This window comes from Lissotriton helveticus, chromosome 1_1, assembly GCF_964261635.1.
Source record: "Lissotriton helveticus chromosome 1_1, aLisHel1.1, whole genome shotgun sequence".
Taxonomy (NCBI): Eukaryota; Metazoa; Chordata; class Amphibia; order Caudata; family Salamandridae; genus Lissotriton; species Lissotriton helveticus.
This window is the reverse complement of record NC_136057.1, coordinates 43,314,337-43,330,760: the sequence shown is the minus strand read 5'-3', so window position 1 is coordinate 43,330,760 and position 16,424 is coordinate 43,314,337. Positions and strand designations below refer to the sequence as shown.

General features: G+C 45.4%; 1 protein-coding gene across 1 annotated transcript; it reads left to right on the top strand.

Annotated features, from left to right (window-relative positions):
* Window positions 1–13,744: 13,744 nt before the first annotated feature.
* On the top strand, window positions 13,745–15,676 carry LOC144767202 (uncharacterized). The gene has a single exon (XM_078650760.1). It carries the CDS (start codon window positions 14,306–14,308, stop codon window positions 15,557–15,559), a length of 1,254 nt encoding a protein of 417 aa, XP_078506886.1. The 5' UTR covers window positions 13,745–14,305; the 3' UTR covers window positions 15,560–15,676.
* Window positions 15,677–16,424: the final 748 nt, after the last annotated feature.

Here is a 16,424-nt window from a genome sequence, read left to right as displayed (position 1 = left end):
ATATGTCACAAAGCCCTACCATCGCTTTCTGCTCATAAGGTTTAGATTTAATTTGATCCATCTCATCCTTGGCACGCACAAAGAATGGGGCACACCAGAAAATGTTCCCCCTTGTACATGTGACTGTTTCTCAACACAGGACACTTTGCACTTGGTCATGTTCTGTGAGCACTATTTGGTGCCACGGAAAAAATTCCTTGTTCCCATTTTAAAACCTTTGAATTTCGTTCAGGTACGGCCAGCTTTACTATATTTACAGATGTTGAACTCAGTGCCGGTTGCATATGGCGTAGCCTGCTTTTTAGTAGCAGCCGCCAGACAGAAAAAAACTAAGAGCTGCCGCACCACTAAATGATCAATCTTGACTTTCTGTAGAAACTCTGGCGAGAATGTCTTTCATATGCTGATATTTTAAGGTGTTCCCTGTTTCTATCAAATCCCTTTTGCATAATGAATGTGCCCTTTCTTTTTGTTTTTAGATGGAGTAGCAATCAACTCTCTCCGCCTATTTAATTGTTTTTTTTAAAAAAATCTGATTGTATGTATCATGTACTGCTTTTATGGTTTTAATTAACCGAATAAAGTTTTTTGACTGACTGACTGACTGACTGAGTCCCACGGTACCTAGAGATACCAAACAAACAACTTGGATGACACAACATAGCCTAGGATTTTACAAATGTGGATTTTGCAGCATGTGTAAATGGGCTAAGCATGGCATAACTAGATTCAAGGGTCCAGATGGTGTTTCCTTCGTCATCAAGAGTAACATTAATTGTACCACTAAATTTGTGATTTATGTCATAGAATGTGAATGTGGAAAGTTCTACGTAGGAAGCACCATCAGACCACTGAAAGAGAGAATGATGGAACATATAAGGGCAATAGTGAACTGTGATCCTAAATATCCGGTGGCCTTGCATATAGCTTCCTGCCAAAGAGATAGGACCAACAAAGTGGCTAAATTCTTTGGCATAGATACAGTCCCTCAAGACGTCAGAGGTGGCAACCGCGAATTGAGGCTTAGACGCACAGAGGCAACCTGGATCATGCGTCTTAAATCCGTAGAACGGGGACTTAATTATGACCAGGAGTTGCAATATTTCCTGGGGAACTGAACTATAGGATGTCCACCATTGGTATGGTACTGTGACACATGACATTGTATGCAAATCAGTAGTTTACAAAGTTTTGTATAAATTGTGACATTATGAACATACTCTTACCATTCCCTCATGCTAGGAGAACTCTCCTGTACTCTGTTTGTAAATAATTTGTGGTTTTATATTATTTTGCACGTGGTAGCCTGTGATGTATTCATGTATATACAAAAGAGATAATTTACATTATGATGTATAATTGTATTGGTACTTAGACATCCACGTGTGACTGGGACGGGCACCAGTAGTTTGTTTATGTCCATTCTTGGTGCTCACGATTAAGCTCACCTGGAGGATTATTTATGTCTTCCATTCTTTACGTCGCCAATTTTGCGTCGACCGGTGATATTGTAATTGAATACGTCATTTTCCTCACTATCGCAAATCGCGCTTGACCGACTACAAAATCGACATACTACATATACTCTGTCACTATGCTTGGGCTACTTCCATATGTCTACCCTCCCCTCTCTTATTGCTATTTTATATCGCTACTCGATCTTGTGACCAGCATATTTTGACTTATCCAATTGCATAATAATGAGTTAGTATTATGACCAATAAGCTCTATGACTCTACTGGGAATCCAATATGGAGGCGTTCCTAAAGCCAGCAATCGGTCTAGTCTACCGATGACGTTACGTAGAGACGCATTTAACGTCTCCAAAGACCAGGTCACGTGTCCAAACAGGAACACGGCTCGGGGGTCCTGGACGCGCTACACGCCGCTCCTCTGCTTGATACAGGTAAGCAGTTCAGAAAGCACTGACACATACTGCGGATTTATTATTGGAAACCAATCGGCTACACACGAGGAGCATGACTCCAATTTTAATTTTGGTTTCCTTTCAGCTTGGGGCACTCATTGACGTTAGAGCCATACTCGGCATACAACAAATTATTCCCCGCCTAATAGGTAAGCCAACATAATGTTGCACCTGAGTAAAGCCTTGAAACGGAAATAGTTTAATGGGACAAATTGATCATTATGGCCCCCAATTTTTGCAGAACAACACCTTGTTCGGCGTGGGCGACAATTTTTGAAGTTACGCTAGACTGTGACCTTCGAGCCTGATACTGCAAATTTAAATTCAACAAATGTAAGTTTATATTGAACTCCTTGCTCCGTGTATAACTATACTGGAGGTTGATACGAGAATCACCATACCGGTGAAAGAGGAAGAGTAGTAGGGATCATCCTCATGAAAACTATGTCGATTATGTGATTGGTTCAAATGCGCTGTTTATATATATATTTTCAAACCGTGTAAATTGACGCTACATAGAAATAATAGATCTATGAATTGGCTGTATTTATGATACAATGAAATGCCAACTTGCCCACAATGACTCAGGTTACTTAATCTGGTTACAGAATCGTACCTCTCTTCACATATACTCATACCGAGTATCTTCGGTCAAGGGCCCGGCTGGGTCGGAATTATCACCAGCTGAGCGGTGAGCTGCAATCTATTTCTTTATCTCACAGCCCCATTACTGTGAATTATTTTGCCTTATAACATGAAGTTTGACAATTAGTGATGAGATTTTTCCTGTTTTTGCTTTGTTTTTCTCCATGTTGATTAATCAGACCTTTTTGATCTGGACACAGCCATCTAGGTATGTCACGTTACGACGTCGAGAGTCAGAGTTTCACGTCATTCCCAAGCTTCACTGAGCATGTAGTGTGATTGGGCCGCACACAGATAGACCACTTTGTAGTCAGAGACTCTGTCTCTCTTGAGAATTATCCTAGTTCTATCGGTGTGTCAACACAATTTTCACTATTCACCAGCACGGTTAGTGATAAGAATGATAATTCTCACACTTGCGACACGGATGTGTTGGGGTGGCACTCAGGAAATATAGATGTATCTTTGTACACTCACTGGAATAGAAGCATAAACCAAGTATGTAAAGACCAGAGAACCAGGTCTTATTGTAACTATACTCTTACGAGATACATGCTCCATTGTCAACTTTCTGTTCATTTCAGCCCCGAGGAATCGCGAGTGCGATGAAACACGTGTCGGCTGGCTCTAAACTGCATTAAAGACTCCAGATTTACCCTTCATGAGAGATTTTTGTTTAAACACTTCTGTCATCTGTTACTTTTTTGGTGTGTATTGTTACTGAACAATGTTTACCCTATTGAGTGCATCGGCAACCAAGTCTGTTGAATAAGGGGTAGTTTCCTCTACTCTAATTGAGTGGTTTAGGCTTTCTCCACTCGCCGATTTGCACCTTAATAATAGCAATTCTATACTGTGTGCGTACATACGGGCAGTACACCCGGAGCGTAAACTGATCCAAAAACCTTCAGAATCCATAGTCATCCGGAGTCCCACCAGCGGACCCACCCCTTTTGATGGCCGTCTAGGCCGCCGAAGGCTTGCAGGGTGGCCTAGTGCGAACTGGGTCGTGGCACCAAGCGGCCTCTCTGTTCATATCACTGTCCCATCAGCAAATCCGCAGTCTGGGGTGTCACGATCGGGGGTGTCAGGGACCCCTCGCGGAAGGCCGGAGCGTCGCTGGCTTTGTCTTCAGAGCTAAACAGGTGGGGCTCTCCGTCTACATCCGATCCCCCTTCCACTGACCCGAGCGCGGACACCGCTTCGATTGCTCTTCTCCGCTCTGCTATGATCTGGGTCAGGTCTGGAGAGTCGCTTCCCGTTTGAGTAGACCGGGCACTGAGCTGTGTCAGGGTGACTTTGCGGCCTTGTCGTCGTGGTTGACGCCTAGGTTGACTATTTTAAGTGCCCGGTGTCGCCGGACTGCGAGAGTCCTGTTGCTCCACCCAGGTGTCTGCTTCTTTCGGGCCTGTGAAGAAATGTGTGACTCCGTCGTGGATAATCTTAAGTTTGGCCGGGAATAGGAGGGCGTTTTGGATGTTCTTCTGCCGGAGTGTTCTCTTTATCACTTGGAAGGTGGACCTCTGTTTTTGTACGGCCCGGAAATAGTCGGGGAATAGCATCACCTGCTTATCTTCCACCTGTAGTCACCAATGCATTCTGGCCACCCGGAGACTTGTGTCCCTGTCTCAAAAATGTAGGAGTTTCAACAAGAACGGTCGCGGATGTAGGCCCAGTTTAGGTTTGAGCATCGGGATTCGATGCGCTCGTTCAATGGAGAAGTAGGGAGTCAGGTCATTGGCCGGTGTGAAGGTCGCGATCCATTCCGTGATGAAGTGTATTGGGTCGGCCCCCTCCGCCAGATTCATAACGCAGATGTTGCTCCTGTCGGAGCATCCTTCTAAATCGTCCGTCTTGTATTCCAAGGCCTTGATTCGGGATTGGATGTCAGCAATGTCGTGGTGGTGTTGCTGTACTTGCGGGTGGAGGGTCTGCACCGTCTTTTCTCCCTGGGTGACCTTGTCCAATAACTTCCTATGGTCGTCGCGGAGAAGGTTGAGATCCGTGTCTAGAGTGTCGAATTTGTTCTCCATCGCCACTCTGGAATGTTCTATGGCTGCGACTACTTGGTCTAGCTTTCTGGACGTGGAGTCTGCGTTATCTTGTCTATCCCGTAATGTGGTTGTAGTTGGTGTCTGAGGCGGTATCTTCTGGTGAGCCGCACCAAGTGTGGTTCCCGTTGTACGGCGGCCCATTGTGGGGGTTACGGATCTTCCGTGTGGATCCAGGCATGCAATGACGGGCGGGTGGGGTCACTCCCAGTGCCGGCTGGGTCAGCAGATGTGGTCCCTGGTTATTCGATATTGCCGGCCGCCACCCCGTCCCGTCCCGCATCGGTGAGTGCGGTGCTCAGGAGGGGGGGGGCACCAACGGCGAGGCGGCTCTCGGCAACGTGGCTGTCTATGGATCCGTCTGGTCATCCGGGCCCCGTCGGCTCAATCTGAGGGGAGGTAGGAGGGGTGGGCCCACACCAGCACCCCAATTCTATGGTCGTCGGGGTTTGCACAGATCTCGGTTGGCCAGCAACTGCATCCGTTTTCCCCCACGCGTCCGCGATCTGTGTATTGTCAGCGGGTGGTAGGTGGGGGACTATCCAGCACCGCGGACGTGCGACGTGCTATCCCCTGAATGGTATGCCAGGCCCTTCTTACTCGATAGCGGGCCTTCGGGGTGACAATCAGGCCGGGATAGAGGCGCGGTAGTGGTGGACTTTCTCCGGCGCTTCCTCGCTGGTCGCCAGTCCCTCTGAACACACTAGGTCATCAGAGTCGTAGCACTCCCCTCAGGGTGGTCTCGGCCGCCAGCCCGTCTCGTCTCTTTCCTTTGTGGGGGGGCTTTGTTGTGGACGGGGGCCACGCCGAGTCCCGTCAGAGTCACTTAAAGGAAGGGAGGGGGGGTTGTTCCCAGGCCCCCGCCCGCCTCACCTCTTTACTTTATGTTGTGGCCGGGGGGCCGCGTCAAGCCCCATCCGGGCCGCTCGAGGTGGGGGGAGGCCGCTTACACCGTCCCAGGTCAGCCAGCAGTGTCTCCCTTGGCATTTGGTTTCTCGCGCCACTCCCCGGTGGTACCAAGCATAGTCAAACCCCGGCAGCGGCAGTTCAGCCCGGCGGGGGCGGGCCCCCCTCGGCAGCGTGGTCCGTATGGGTCACTCAGGCCTCTCCTCCCCCGAAACTACTAGCAGCGCCCGGTGCCAGGTCGCCGGCACGGAAACGCCGCCTCCTCACCTCGGGGCTCAATGCATGTGCGCCGCTGGGGACATCCGGTCTCGCTTCTTTCGGATCTGGCAGTGCTCGGGCGCCGTCGCTCTACCCGGCGGCTGCCATCTTGTCAGGCCGCACATGGGGAGCAACAGCGGAGCGCCGCGGACCTCTCAGGGACCTTGTGTAGAAGCTCCGGGTAGATAGGGGCTGTCCTGAGTGGTTCCGTTCATTGGTGCTACCCTTACAGCCCATGTATCAGGTGAGGGGATGCCGTAAATTGCATTTGACGTGGGCCAGCAGCCGGAGCTCTAGGAGGATCGATCCGCCATCTTAGGCGGCTTAGCCACCATGTTTCCATAGTTATGATTCATAAAATGGACTAGCAACGAATCATTAGCATCAATTACCCCACAACTACGTTGGCCCGAATTGGGGCTACAGTACACATGAAAATCCCTAGCTCAAGAAAAAAAGATCTGAAGGTGTGTAGTATGTTAACAGAGATTCCAATATTCCTGCCAACTCATCTGTCACCTGTGTAGGATTCTTTAAATTATTATTATAAAAATGAATGCGTAACAAATTAATTTTCCCAGAACCTTCAGCCACGATAACATGAAAATGAGGCGAGTTATTGATAAAGGTCACCTAACGAAGAGTGATCGTGTTTGCTATAATTCTGAGTAAGCCTCCCTTAGATCTACCTGCTGCTGATGGAACTGCTGGCGTAACAAAGGAGCTGTAGCCATTTACATAGACAAACTACTCTTCCCAATTTTCCTGAAAGCAGATATCAGAATTCGTAAACACTTTATGCCAATTTTGATTATCCTTTTTGTTTTCATAACCCGCTATATTCCTAGAGAGAAACTTTACATCACTTGGAGACTCCTGCGACCGAATCGTTGTCCGTACTGGTGAGAAGGATGATGTAGGGTCTATTGGTAAGGATGTAATACTGCTAAGTGAACCTAAAACGACCAACTGAACCCTCTCCACGGGTACCAAGCCAGAAACCATTTGATAATCGTTATAAAGAACAGACAGAGGAGGCAAATGATTTAGTGGAGAGATCAGTCAATCACATCCCTCCATATCTTCCAACAATGAGTACCTATTTGATAGAGCAAGGGCATCAAAAGCCACCTGGGCTGGCTTATGACCAGTTCTCACTAAAGAAAGGCCCTGAGTGAATACGGTGGAACTACGTACTGGTGCGGACCTATAAAAAAAGCCCAACGAGACTGCATAAATCTGAGAATGGAGTGAAGGGGCAACCGGTAAACTCCCTAATAGGTCTCTCACTAGCCATTCATCATCAAAGTTTAAAATAACCAGTCGTTTTTACATCAGACCCAATTCACTGCATTCTTCTGGCCATTATCAATTGATTTTGGATGAGATGACCTTGATTAGAGTTTTGAGTCATCCAGTGTTGAGCCTTGGCCATCAGCTGAAGTGAAGATTTTCTAAGATTGGGACGTAGTAAAGGCACGTTGACTAAAATTTGAACAGGCGGGAAGTCCATGTATTGCTGATTTGGTCTGCTATGGGCCTGAGTAGACTGGGGATTTAGCTTAACCTGTGGTCTTGATAAGTCGTGTGATTGCCCCTTACCCATAGAGTCTTGTATGGTCACCTGCAGTGGGCAACGCCTAGGGACCAAATCTACATGGTCTGGACCTATAGGATCCCTGCTGGAGGCCAACTGATTTTCAACACAAGGATGACCAATAGAAGTAGAGGGCGAATACGCTAACTCAGGATCATGTTTTTACAATTAAAACACAAATTATGACTTTCACAATTATAGTTTTTAAGAGTTTTACAGACATCAGAGGGGATGACCGGAGGTGCGATCTATAGAATCTAAACGGGCATAGATTGGTGGCAAAAGTTGTTTAAAGTTATCAAGAAGATCACACCAATATGAGGGAAATGTAGTCTCTGAATGTTGCTGGCCATTCATACATGTGATACTCGCTGGCATAGCGACCTTTCTTTCTTTAATATTTTGATTATTATTATTTATATGGCGTACGAATCATCCCCAAAGGGATCTCTCGGTGCCCGGGAAAGCAGACAACGACATACTGAGTGCGTACCCTAAAATAGCCATGTTTTTAATTTCTTCTTAAAGGCCATGAATGTGGTACATGATTGCAGGTCAACTGGTAGAGCATTCCAATGTTTGGGGTCAACATAAGATCTAGTGGCCATCGGCTCCTCCAAATTGGTAGAATTAAAAAGGCTAGGATGGGGGGACGTGCTTTCTCTTAACTGCCTAGTAGGAGTGTACCATATTAATTTCCTCCTTATATATTCTGGACCAGGGCCGACCAGCACCTTGAACGCCAGACACAGGAGTTTAAAGACTGCCCTTTTCCTCATTGGGAGCCAATGTAGCTCATTCAATCATGGAAGAGAGGAAGTACCCCCACCAGCAGGACATTTCCATAGTCAAGCCTGCTGACTATAAGTGCCTGTAACAGGACATTTCTGGTGGAGAGCTGGATCCAGGGAAAAATCTTCTTTAGCATGCGGAGTAGTCCAAAACACTTGCTAAATAGTGTTTTCACATGCTGCTTCATGGAAAGTTTGGAGTCGATTAGTACCCCCAAGTTTTCTGCCCACTATTTAGGGAAGGGAGCTTCTCCTAGTTCTTCTGGCCACCAATCTTTGGTCCATAACTACTCGTCTTTTCTGAACAGTAGGATCTCGATTTTGTTTGAATTTAATTGCAGAAAGTTCTTTTTCATCCATACTGCAATTTTCGTCATACATGATTTGAATCTATCTCTAGTTTCTCCTGCGTACTTCTCTATAGGGACAATCATCTGCTTGTCGTCTGCGTAAGAGATGGTATGAAAACCACATGATTTAATAACAGAGGCCAAAGACGATACGTAGATATTGAACAGTGAGGGACTTAATACAGAGCCCTGAGGAACTCCCTTATCCAAGATTGTGGTCCTGGATATCAAGGTGTCCAGTTGTACACATTGAGATCTTTCAGATAGAAAGCTCTGTATCCAGTTCAGCGCTCCCCATGACACCCATCTCCCGCAGATTATCTAACAAGATCCTGTGAGAGATGGTGTCAAAAGCCGCTGATAGGTCCAAGTGAACCAACATGGTGGGGTTCCCTTCATCCAGCAGCAGCCTGATCATGTCTGACACCTCAGTTAGTGCAGACTCCGTGCTAAAACCTGCACGGAAGCCCAACTGTGAGGGCTCCAGGAGGTTATTCTGTTCCAGATAATCTGTGAGTTGGCGATTCACCAAAGACTCCATAATTTGTTAGCATATTGGCAGAAGAGAAATGGGTCTGTTGTTCTGAAGGTCCCCATGGTCAGCCGAGGGTTTCTTATGCACAGGTTTAATAAATGCCTTTTTCCATTTTAGCGGGAAAGAGGCAGATGATAGGGACAGATTACAAGTTTCCTTGATAGGGTTTGCCAGTTCCCAACCCAGGTCAGACATGATATGAGGGGGAGCCACGTCAGCAAGAGAGCCTGACTTGCTGTGTTTTAATGATGAGAGAACTTGCTCCATCGTTATGGGGGCAAAAAACTCCAATTTAGGGTGACAAGGCTTATCAGGCCCCGGAGCTACTACCATGCATTCTGAGTTTGAAATGAAGAAGTTACAGATATTATCTATTTTACTGGTAAAATATACAGCAAGCTCTTCGCAAAATTCTTGCGAAGGGGGGCATATAGAGTTGGTAACTCTAGGGATGGTAAATTCCTTTTGAACTCTAAAGACTTCTTTCTAGGAGCCCTTGGCTTCATCAATTCGGGAAGCCAGATGTAATCTTCTGGCTATATTACAATTTCTAAGACTGGCGCTAGGTGATGTATTGTAGGCCAGTCTATCTTCAAGTGACTTTGTTTTCCTCCATTTACGTTCTCTAACTCTACATGCCGCTTTCTCTAATTTCAAACTATCAGAATACCAAGGTGCCGGGGTGGGTCTTTCATATATAGTTTTTGTTTTGATGGCCCGGGCGAGTCCCTTTCTGATCTTCTTGGTACGACACTTGGAGGGCAGTATCGCTTAACCTCTTTTTCATTTACCAATTACGGAGGTAGCATAAAATTGTTTCCAACTAAATGTAGAGGCAGGCTGTGAATATTTGGGGGTTGGTACAGAGACTGCCAGCAATTCGGGAAGAGAAACCCCATATAGTTTCTTTACATCCCCCTTAGTTGGAGAAACAACTAGATTAGATGACTGCCCTGCCCTGTCCCTAACGAAAGTCTCTTTTCTGTAAGTGTGATTTATTTTGCTAATGCCGATGTTGCCTTGGCCAGAAAGGTATCTAAAGAGGTAACAGTTACCTCCTCTGTTGCTCTCAGCTTTTTCTTGCCCATGGTGGGCCTGTAACGGGGGAGTTTAGAAATTAGAGCGGGGGGCCCAGCCTCCTCCGGGCGTGGATGGGCCTGCCCTTGGCCCGGGCGAGTCCCATGCAGAGGTACCTCACTGCTGCCTTTAAGCGCCTCCGGGTGCGGGAAGAGTGGTGCATCGTGTGGTGGACACTTGGGGCTGTAGTCAGTGCCCTGGCTGTGCTCCTGTGCGTCCCCCACAGTGGGACCTCACTGCTGCCTTTAAGCGCCTCCGGGCGCGGGAAGAGTGGTGCATCGTGTGGTGGACACTTGGGGCTGTAGTTAGTGCCATGGCTGTGCTCCTGTGCGTCCCCCACAGTGGAACCTCACTGCTGCCTTTAAGCGCCTCCGGGTGCGGGAAGAGTGACGCGGCGTGTAGTGGAGCCTGGGGACTGTAATAGAGTGCTCTACCTTGCACTCACTTCAATTGTCCAACTTGAGCATAATTGGAGACTTGAATCTTCATCTTGATCTAATCAACAATAAATAAATCCAGGACTTTACTAATGACCTGGCCCCTTTCCAATTAGCTCAGTTAGTAAAACATTCAACTATGAGGCCGGCCATCAGCTGGACCCTTTTTTCCCCAACCTGGCACCCTTCAAACTGCTCCCCCTATTCCAGTGACCTGATCAAACCATTATTTGGTGCCTTTGACCATTGATACACCTAGCGTTGAAAATGAGAAAATAGTGGCATAAACTGGACCCATCTGCCTTTTCAAGGTTTATCGAAAGGAGTGTGCCTCTATTAGACTCCAATAGAGAACGGGCAGAGACTTCCACCAAAGCATGGAAATATTCTCTATTGTGAACAACCTGATTAAACCCACCTCCACTCCTGGATTAGCAGAAGCTTCTAACAGCCACTGCAACAAGCTTGGTCAATGATCTTTATCTTTACTTTAACAGGGGTGAGAAAACAGTCAAACCTGTCTCTCTTGACACAGGGACCTACCACTCGCAATGGGCTCCCTTGGACCAATTGGCTCTACTTGACGCAGATTATATTTCCACCTTAATGCGTCAAGTGAAATCTGGATCTCTGGACGACCCATTTAAACCTGATTACATTTAAAAATTTCTAGAGAGTGTCACACCCATATTTCTAGAATTAGCCAAACTTGCTGAGCACTGAAGAAGTATCAATATCATGGGAACACGCCAAGGTTATCCGTCTTCTAAAAAAACCTTTGCTAAATGCCACTCAGCCAGAAAACTATTAACCCATTTCTCTTCTGTCGTTTCTGTACAAGGATGAGGAGAAACATGTAAGCAATCTCCTAACCAAAATATTAGAACAATATAAAATATTAGATTGTTCCCAAAATGGATTTAGATCATACAGCACCGAAATTGCTCTTTTAACAGTTACTGAATCCCTTTGCAGTACTACAGATGCTGGCAAATCCCAGGCTCTGATACTCCTAGATTTAAGTGTGACCTTCGACACTGTCTCACATGCAATAACATTAACCCGCCTCAATGACCTGGGGGTACAGGACAAAGGTCTGGCCTGGCTTACCTTCGTTTTAAAGGAGAGGTCTTTTAAAGTTATACCCCTCCCTTTCGCCTCATCACAAAGAAGACTGGCTCCTGGCATCCCTTGGGATTTGGAGCTCAGTCCTACCCTTTTTAATATTCACATCAGACCTCTGGCGGAGGTAGTGAAATATTTTGGAATATCTAAATAGTGTTGTATGCTGATGACACTCAGCTAATTATTTCCCTGTCGGCAGAGTCGACTGGCTTTTATCAATCTAAAAACTGCGTTGGCCAAATGGATGCATGAAAACTGTTTAAAACTTAACCAAGGAGTACCCAGCCTAGCTGCAATTTTACATGCCCTCCAGAACACTACGCTCCACCAATCTAAACCTGGCCCACATCCCTCGTCACAGCAGAGCCAGAATGAGAGGTTGCTCCTTCCATGTCTTACCTCTGACCCGATTGGATTCTATGCCTCCTAACCTTAGAAAGATTCAATATCACTTACTGATCCGGAAACAGTGGAGGACCCAGCTCTTCTCCATCTGGGCTGACGATTTCACCTCTCTGCTGCTGTGTTTCATAGGATCCTTTTATGTCCCTTGATGATATTGTGTGACACCTGGACCCACACCTTCCCCTCAGGGAAGGCAGCCTTCAGGTGTTGTGCTTTCTAAAGCTTTGCTCCCCTCTTGTAAAGGGTCAAAGTGGTAACACCCTTGCAGCAAGTGCCTTTATCAGCCGCAGGATTAAGAGACAGTGCACCCCAATTCCCAGCCCAGTAAAGGCCTGAAACAGACCGAAAAAGGAGCATGTACCTACATGTTCGCCTGCTCTGTTTGTACCTCATGAGTATCTACCTGTACACTTCTTCCGTTTTTATGTCCTGGGCGAGCTTCTCTAAAGACTCTTGATCCTTCTACTGCCAACCATGGCGTTTGTCGATCAGATCATTACTTGATGTCTGCTGTGTTCATCGAGTCACTCCGCTGCTTTAGCTGTCAATGAACCCTGTTGAGCGAGTACACAGACATAAGGGAGTATGGAAGTTGATGTACGGGGAGTAAGGTGAAGCTGATTTTAAGAAATTCCCAACTGTGTAAATGCTGCACTCACCTGAAAGCAATGGACATCTTGTCCCACTCTGCCAGTGCTCCATCCCCGACCTAGCACCAAACAGAAGACATTAAGTCAGATGCCATGGTAAGGTAGAAAAATACAAAAAGCAGACACGTATTGGCAGCAGAGATATCGCAGGTATATTACTGGTTGTGATGGAATCTCTATAATAAATGCTGCAATCTTCCTACAAATGCTTGAACCGTCCCTGGGAATGTGACAAAGATAACTTAACAAACAGAAAAGTAAAGACAGGAGTTGGAACTTCAGCTGCTCCAGTGTAAACTGGAAAGTACTGTCAAGATGAGTGTGAATGGAGCTGCATTTGTTATATACTTCCTGAAGCGTTACCTTTATAATATACTTCCTAGAGCTTTACCTTTATTATAAACTTCCTGGAGCGTTACCTTTATTATATACTTCATGAAGAGTTTCTTTGTCATGTAGTCTTGAAAGGGTTACTGCTGTTATACGATTCCTGAAACTGAAGTGACAGCAGCACATCCTGATCCATCTCTTCTTACACAATCCCTTCTTGTTTAAATGAAATCTTAGCCATGTGCGTCTTCGTAAAGCTGTACCTCTAGCAAGTGGGCACTCCATGTGTGCTCTTTCTGTGCTAAGTTACTCTGTGAACACCGGAAAATCACCTCCTTTTCTGAATTAAGTAAAACATTTAGTTAAAAATCTGTGTATGGTGAAATATCTCTTAGCAACTTTCATAAATGGTAATATCCAGATGTCTTTTCCCACTAGTTAAATATTGTATATTCACATTCTCTCACATTTCCATTTAGTGATTTTAAATCTCTTTACATCCAATAGGAAACCAGCCTTGAATGCACCAATGATCGTGAATAATGACAGTAATCGTGAAAATATGAAAACAAGTGGTTGGAAAAAAAGAGGTCCAATATATAGGAAAAGATCTGCATAGAGACTGACGAACTTGAACATAAACTGATAGATCCTGGAAGAGGCAGTCCAGAGCAATTTGGTGGATATAAGAGTCTGAGCTGTGCACTTCCACGCCACAGGACTAAGAAACAACCTCTAGAAAATTAAGACAACAACACTGACAAATCACTTCCTGTATAAACAGGCCTCCACCACCAGCTTTGATCATGTGTTCGGTATGAGGTAGATACAGAATTGCTCTGCTTCCTGTAATGATGGCAGACCACCATTCAGCACGCTAGGTGTATTGTAAACTCTTTCTGGCCAAACCACAGGAACAAGGGAAAAGCACAAGGGAGTGGAGCCAGACAACTGAAGGGTAAAGGAAAAAGAGAGGGTCTCTGATCTACAACAGACTGTCCCAATTTGCTTCAACCAGAAGGAAGACTAATCTTCACCTGTAAACATGCAAAAACATTCTGCAATCTAAAGACATAACCACCTACAAAGAAGCTTTACTTGCCACAAATATAATATATGTAGTTGGTGAGTCTTGTATTTCATTGTGAAATCTGAAATCAACCATCCAAAATACCACACACATACAGGGAATGTGACAGTAACACAAGTGCTTTACCAACCATGTTAGCTCCTCAGGAAACGCAGCCAAGGGATGCAGACAAATATAAACCCGACCCAGAGACACTAACCAAGAAAGAAAAATCATACACAAGCAGCAAGAGCTTTAGTTTGTCATCACTACTAAAGAGCCATCAGCAAACACACACAGGAGAAGCAACGTGCAATTGCAATGAATGTTTGAAGAACTTTAGTCAGTTAACACTCCTAAAAGATCATCAGCGAACACACATGGGGGAAAAACCATACCATTGCAATGAATGTGTGAAGAGCTTCAGTCAGTTATCACAACTCCAAGTTCATCAGCGAACACACACAGGGGAAAAACCATACCATTGCACTGAATGTGTGATGGGCTTCAGTCATTTATCACAACTTCAAGTTCATCAGCGAACACACACTGGGGAAAAACCATACCATTGCAATGAATGTCTGAAGAGCTTCAGTCTATTATCAAATCTCACAAGACATCAGCGAACACATACTGGGGAAAAACCGTACCATTGCACTGAATGTGTGAAGGGCTTCAGCCATTTATCAACCCTCCGGAGACATCAGCGAACACACACTGGGGAAAAACCATACTATTGCACTGAATGTGTGAAGAGCTTCAGTCATTTATCACTACTTCAAGTTCATCAGCGAACACACACTGGGGAAAAACCATACCATTGCACTGAATGTGTGAAGAGCTGCAGTGTGTTATCAAATCTACGAAGACATCAACGAACACACACAGGAGAAACACCATACCATTGCACTGAATGTGTGAAGAGCTTCAGTGTGTTATCAAATCTACGAAGACATCACCGAACACACACAGGAGAAACACCATACCATTGCACTGAATGTGTGAAGAGCTTCAGTCGGTTATCACATCTCCAAAGACATCAGCGAACACATACTGGGGAAAAACCATACCATTGCGGTGAATGTATGAAGAGCTTCAGTCGGTTATCACAACTCCAAGTTCATCAGCGAGCACACACTGGGGAAAAACCATACCATTGCACTGAATGTGTGAAGAGCTTCTGTCGGTTATCACACCTACAAAGACATCAGCAAACACACACTGGGGGAAAACCATACCATTGCAATGAATGTGGAAGTAGTTTTAGTGATTCCTCAAATCTCAGGATTCATCAGCGAACACACACAGGGGAAAAACCATACCATTGCAATAAATGTGTGAAGAGATTCAGCGTGTTATCAAGTCTTCGAAGACATCAACGAACACACACAGGAGAAAAACCATAGAATTGCAATGAATGTGGAAGTAGTTTTAGTGATCCTCAAATCTCAGAAGTCATCAGTGAACACAGACAGGGGAAAAGCCATTACAGTGCCGTGAATGTATGAAGAGCATTAGTCTGTTATTAATTCTGCAGAGACATCAGCAAACACACACAGGGGAAAAACCATCTGATTGCAATGAATGTGGAAATAGTTTTAGTCGTTCCTCAAAATTAAGGAATAATCAGCGAACACACACAGGGGAAAAAACGTTCGAGTGCAGTGAGTGTGTTAAGTGCTTTAGTCAATTATCAGAAATACAAAGACATCAAAGAACACACACAGGTGATAAACCCCTACCACTGCAGTGAATGAGGAAGTAGTTTTAGTGCCCCTTCAACATTAAGAAATCTCCAGCGAACCCACTTAGGGGAAATGCCATTCAAGTGCACTACACAAACACAAACAGGGGAGAAACCATACCATTGTAGTGGATATTGAAGTGTTTGACGGAAGGGTTTTCAGCTAACTACAGGGGTTAGTGATAAAAACTATAAACACAACACACTTGAATAAGTTTACCAAGCACATACTGGAGAATATTTGTAGCTGGTTTTGGTGTCTGGCCATTTTGTGCAACAACCGGTTCAATGACAGCTGCTAGAGAACAACATCCAAAGGCACAAGAAGTCAAAGTAGGAAATTGTGACCTGTAACTCTGAGAGTTAATGCTTGCAGCGCACAACATTTACCTCCGAAGCACTGTATTGTACTGAGTTGGGATACATGATGCTAAGTTCACTCTTCACATGCATCTGTTAATGCACCCACCATAGTGGAACTTCCCCAGAGGTGTTCAATATCAAGCTGGACCCTTGTGAAATTTGCT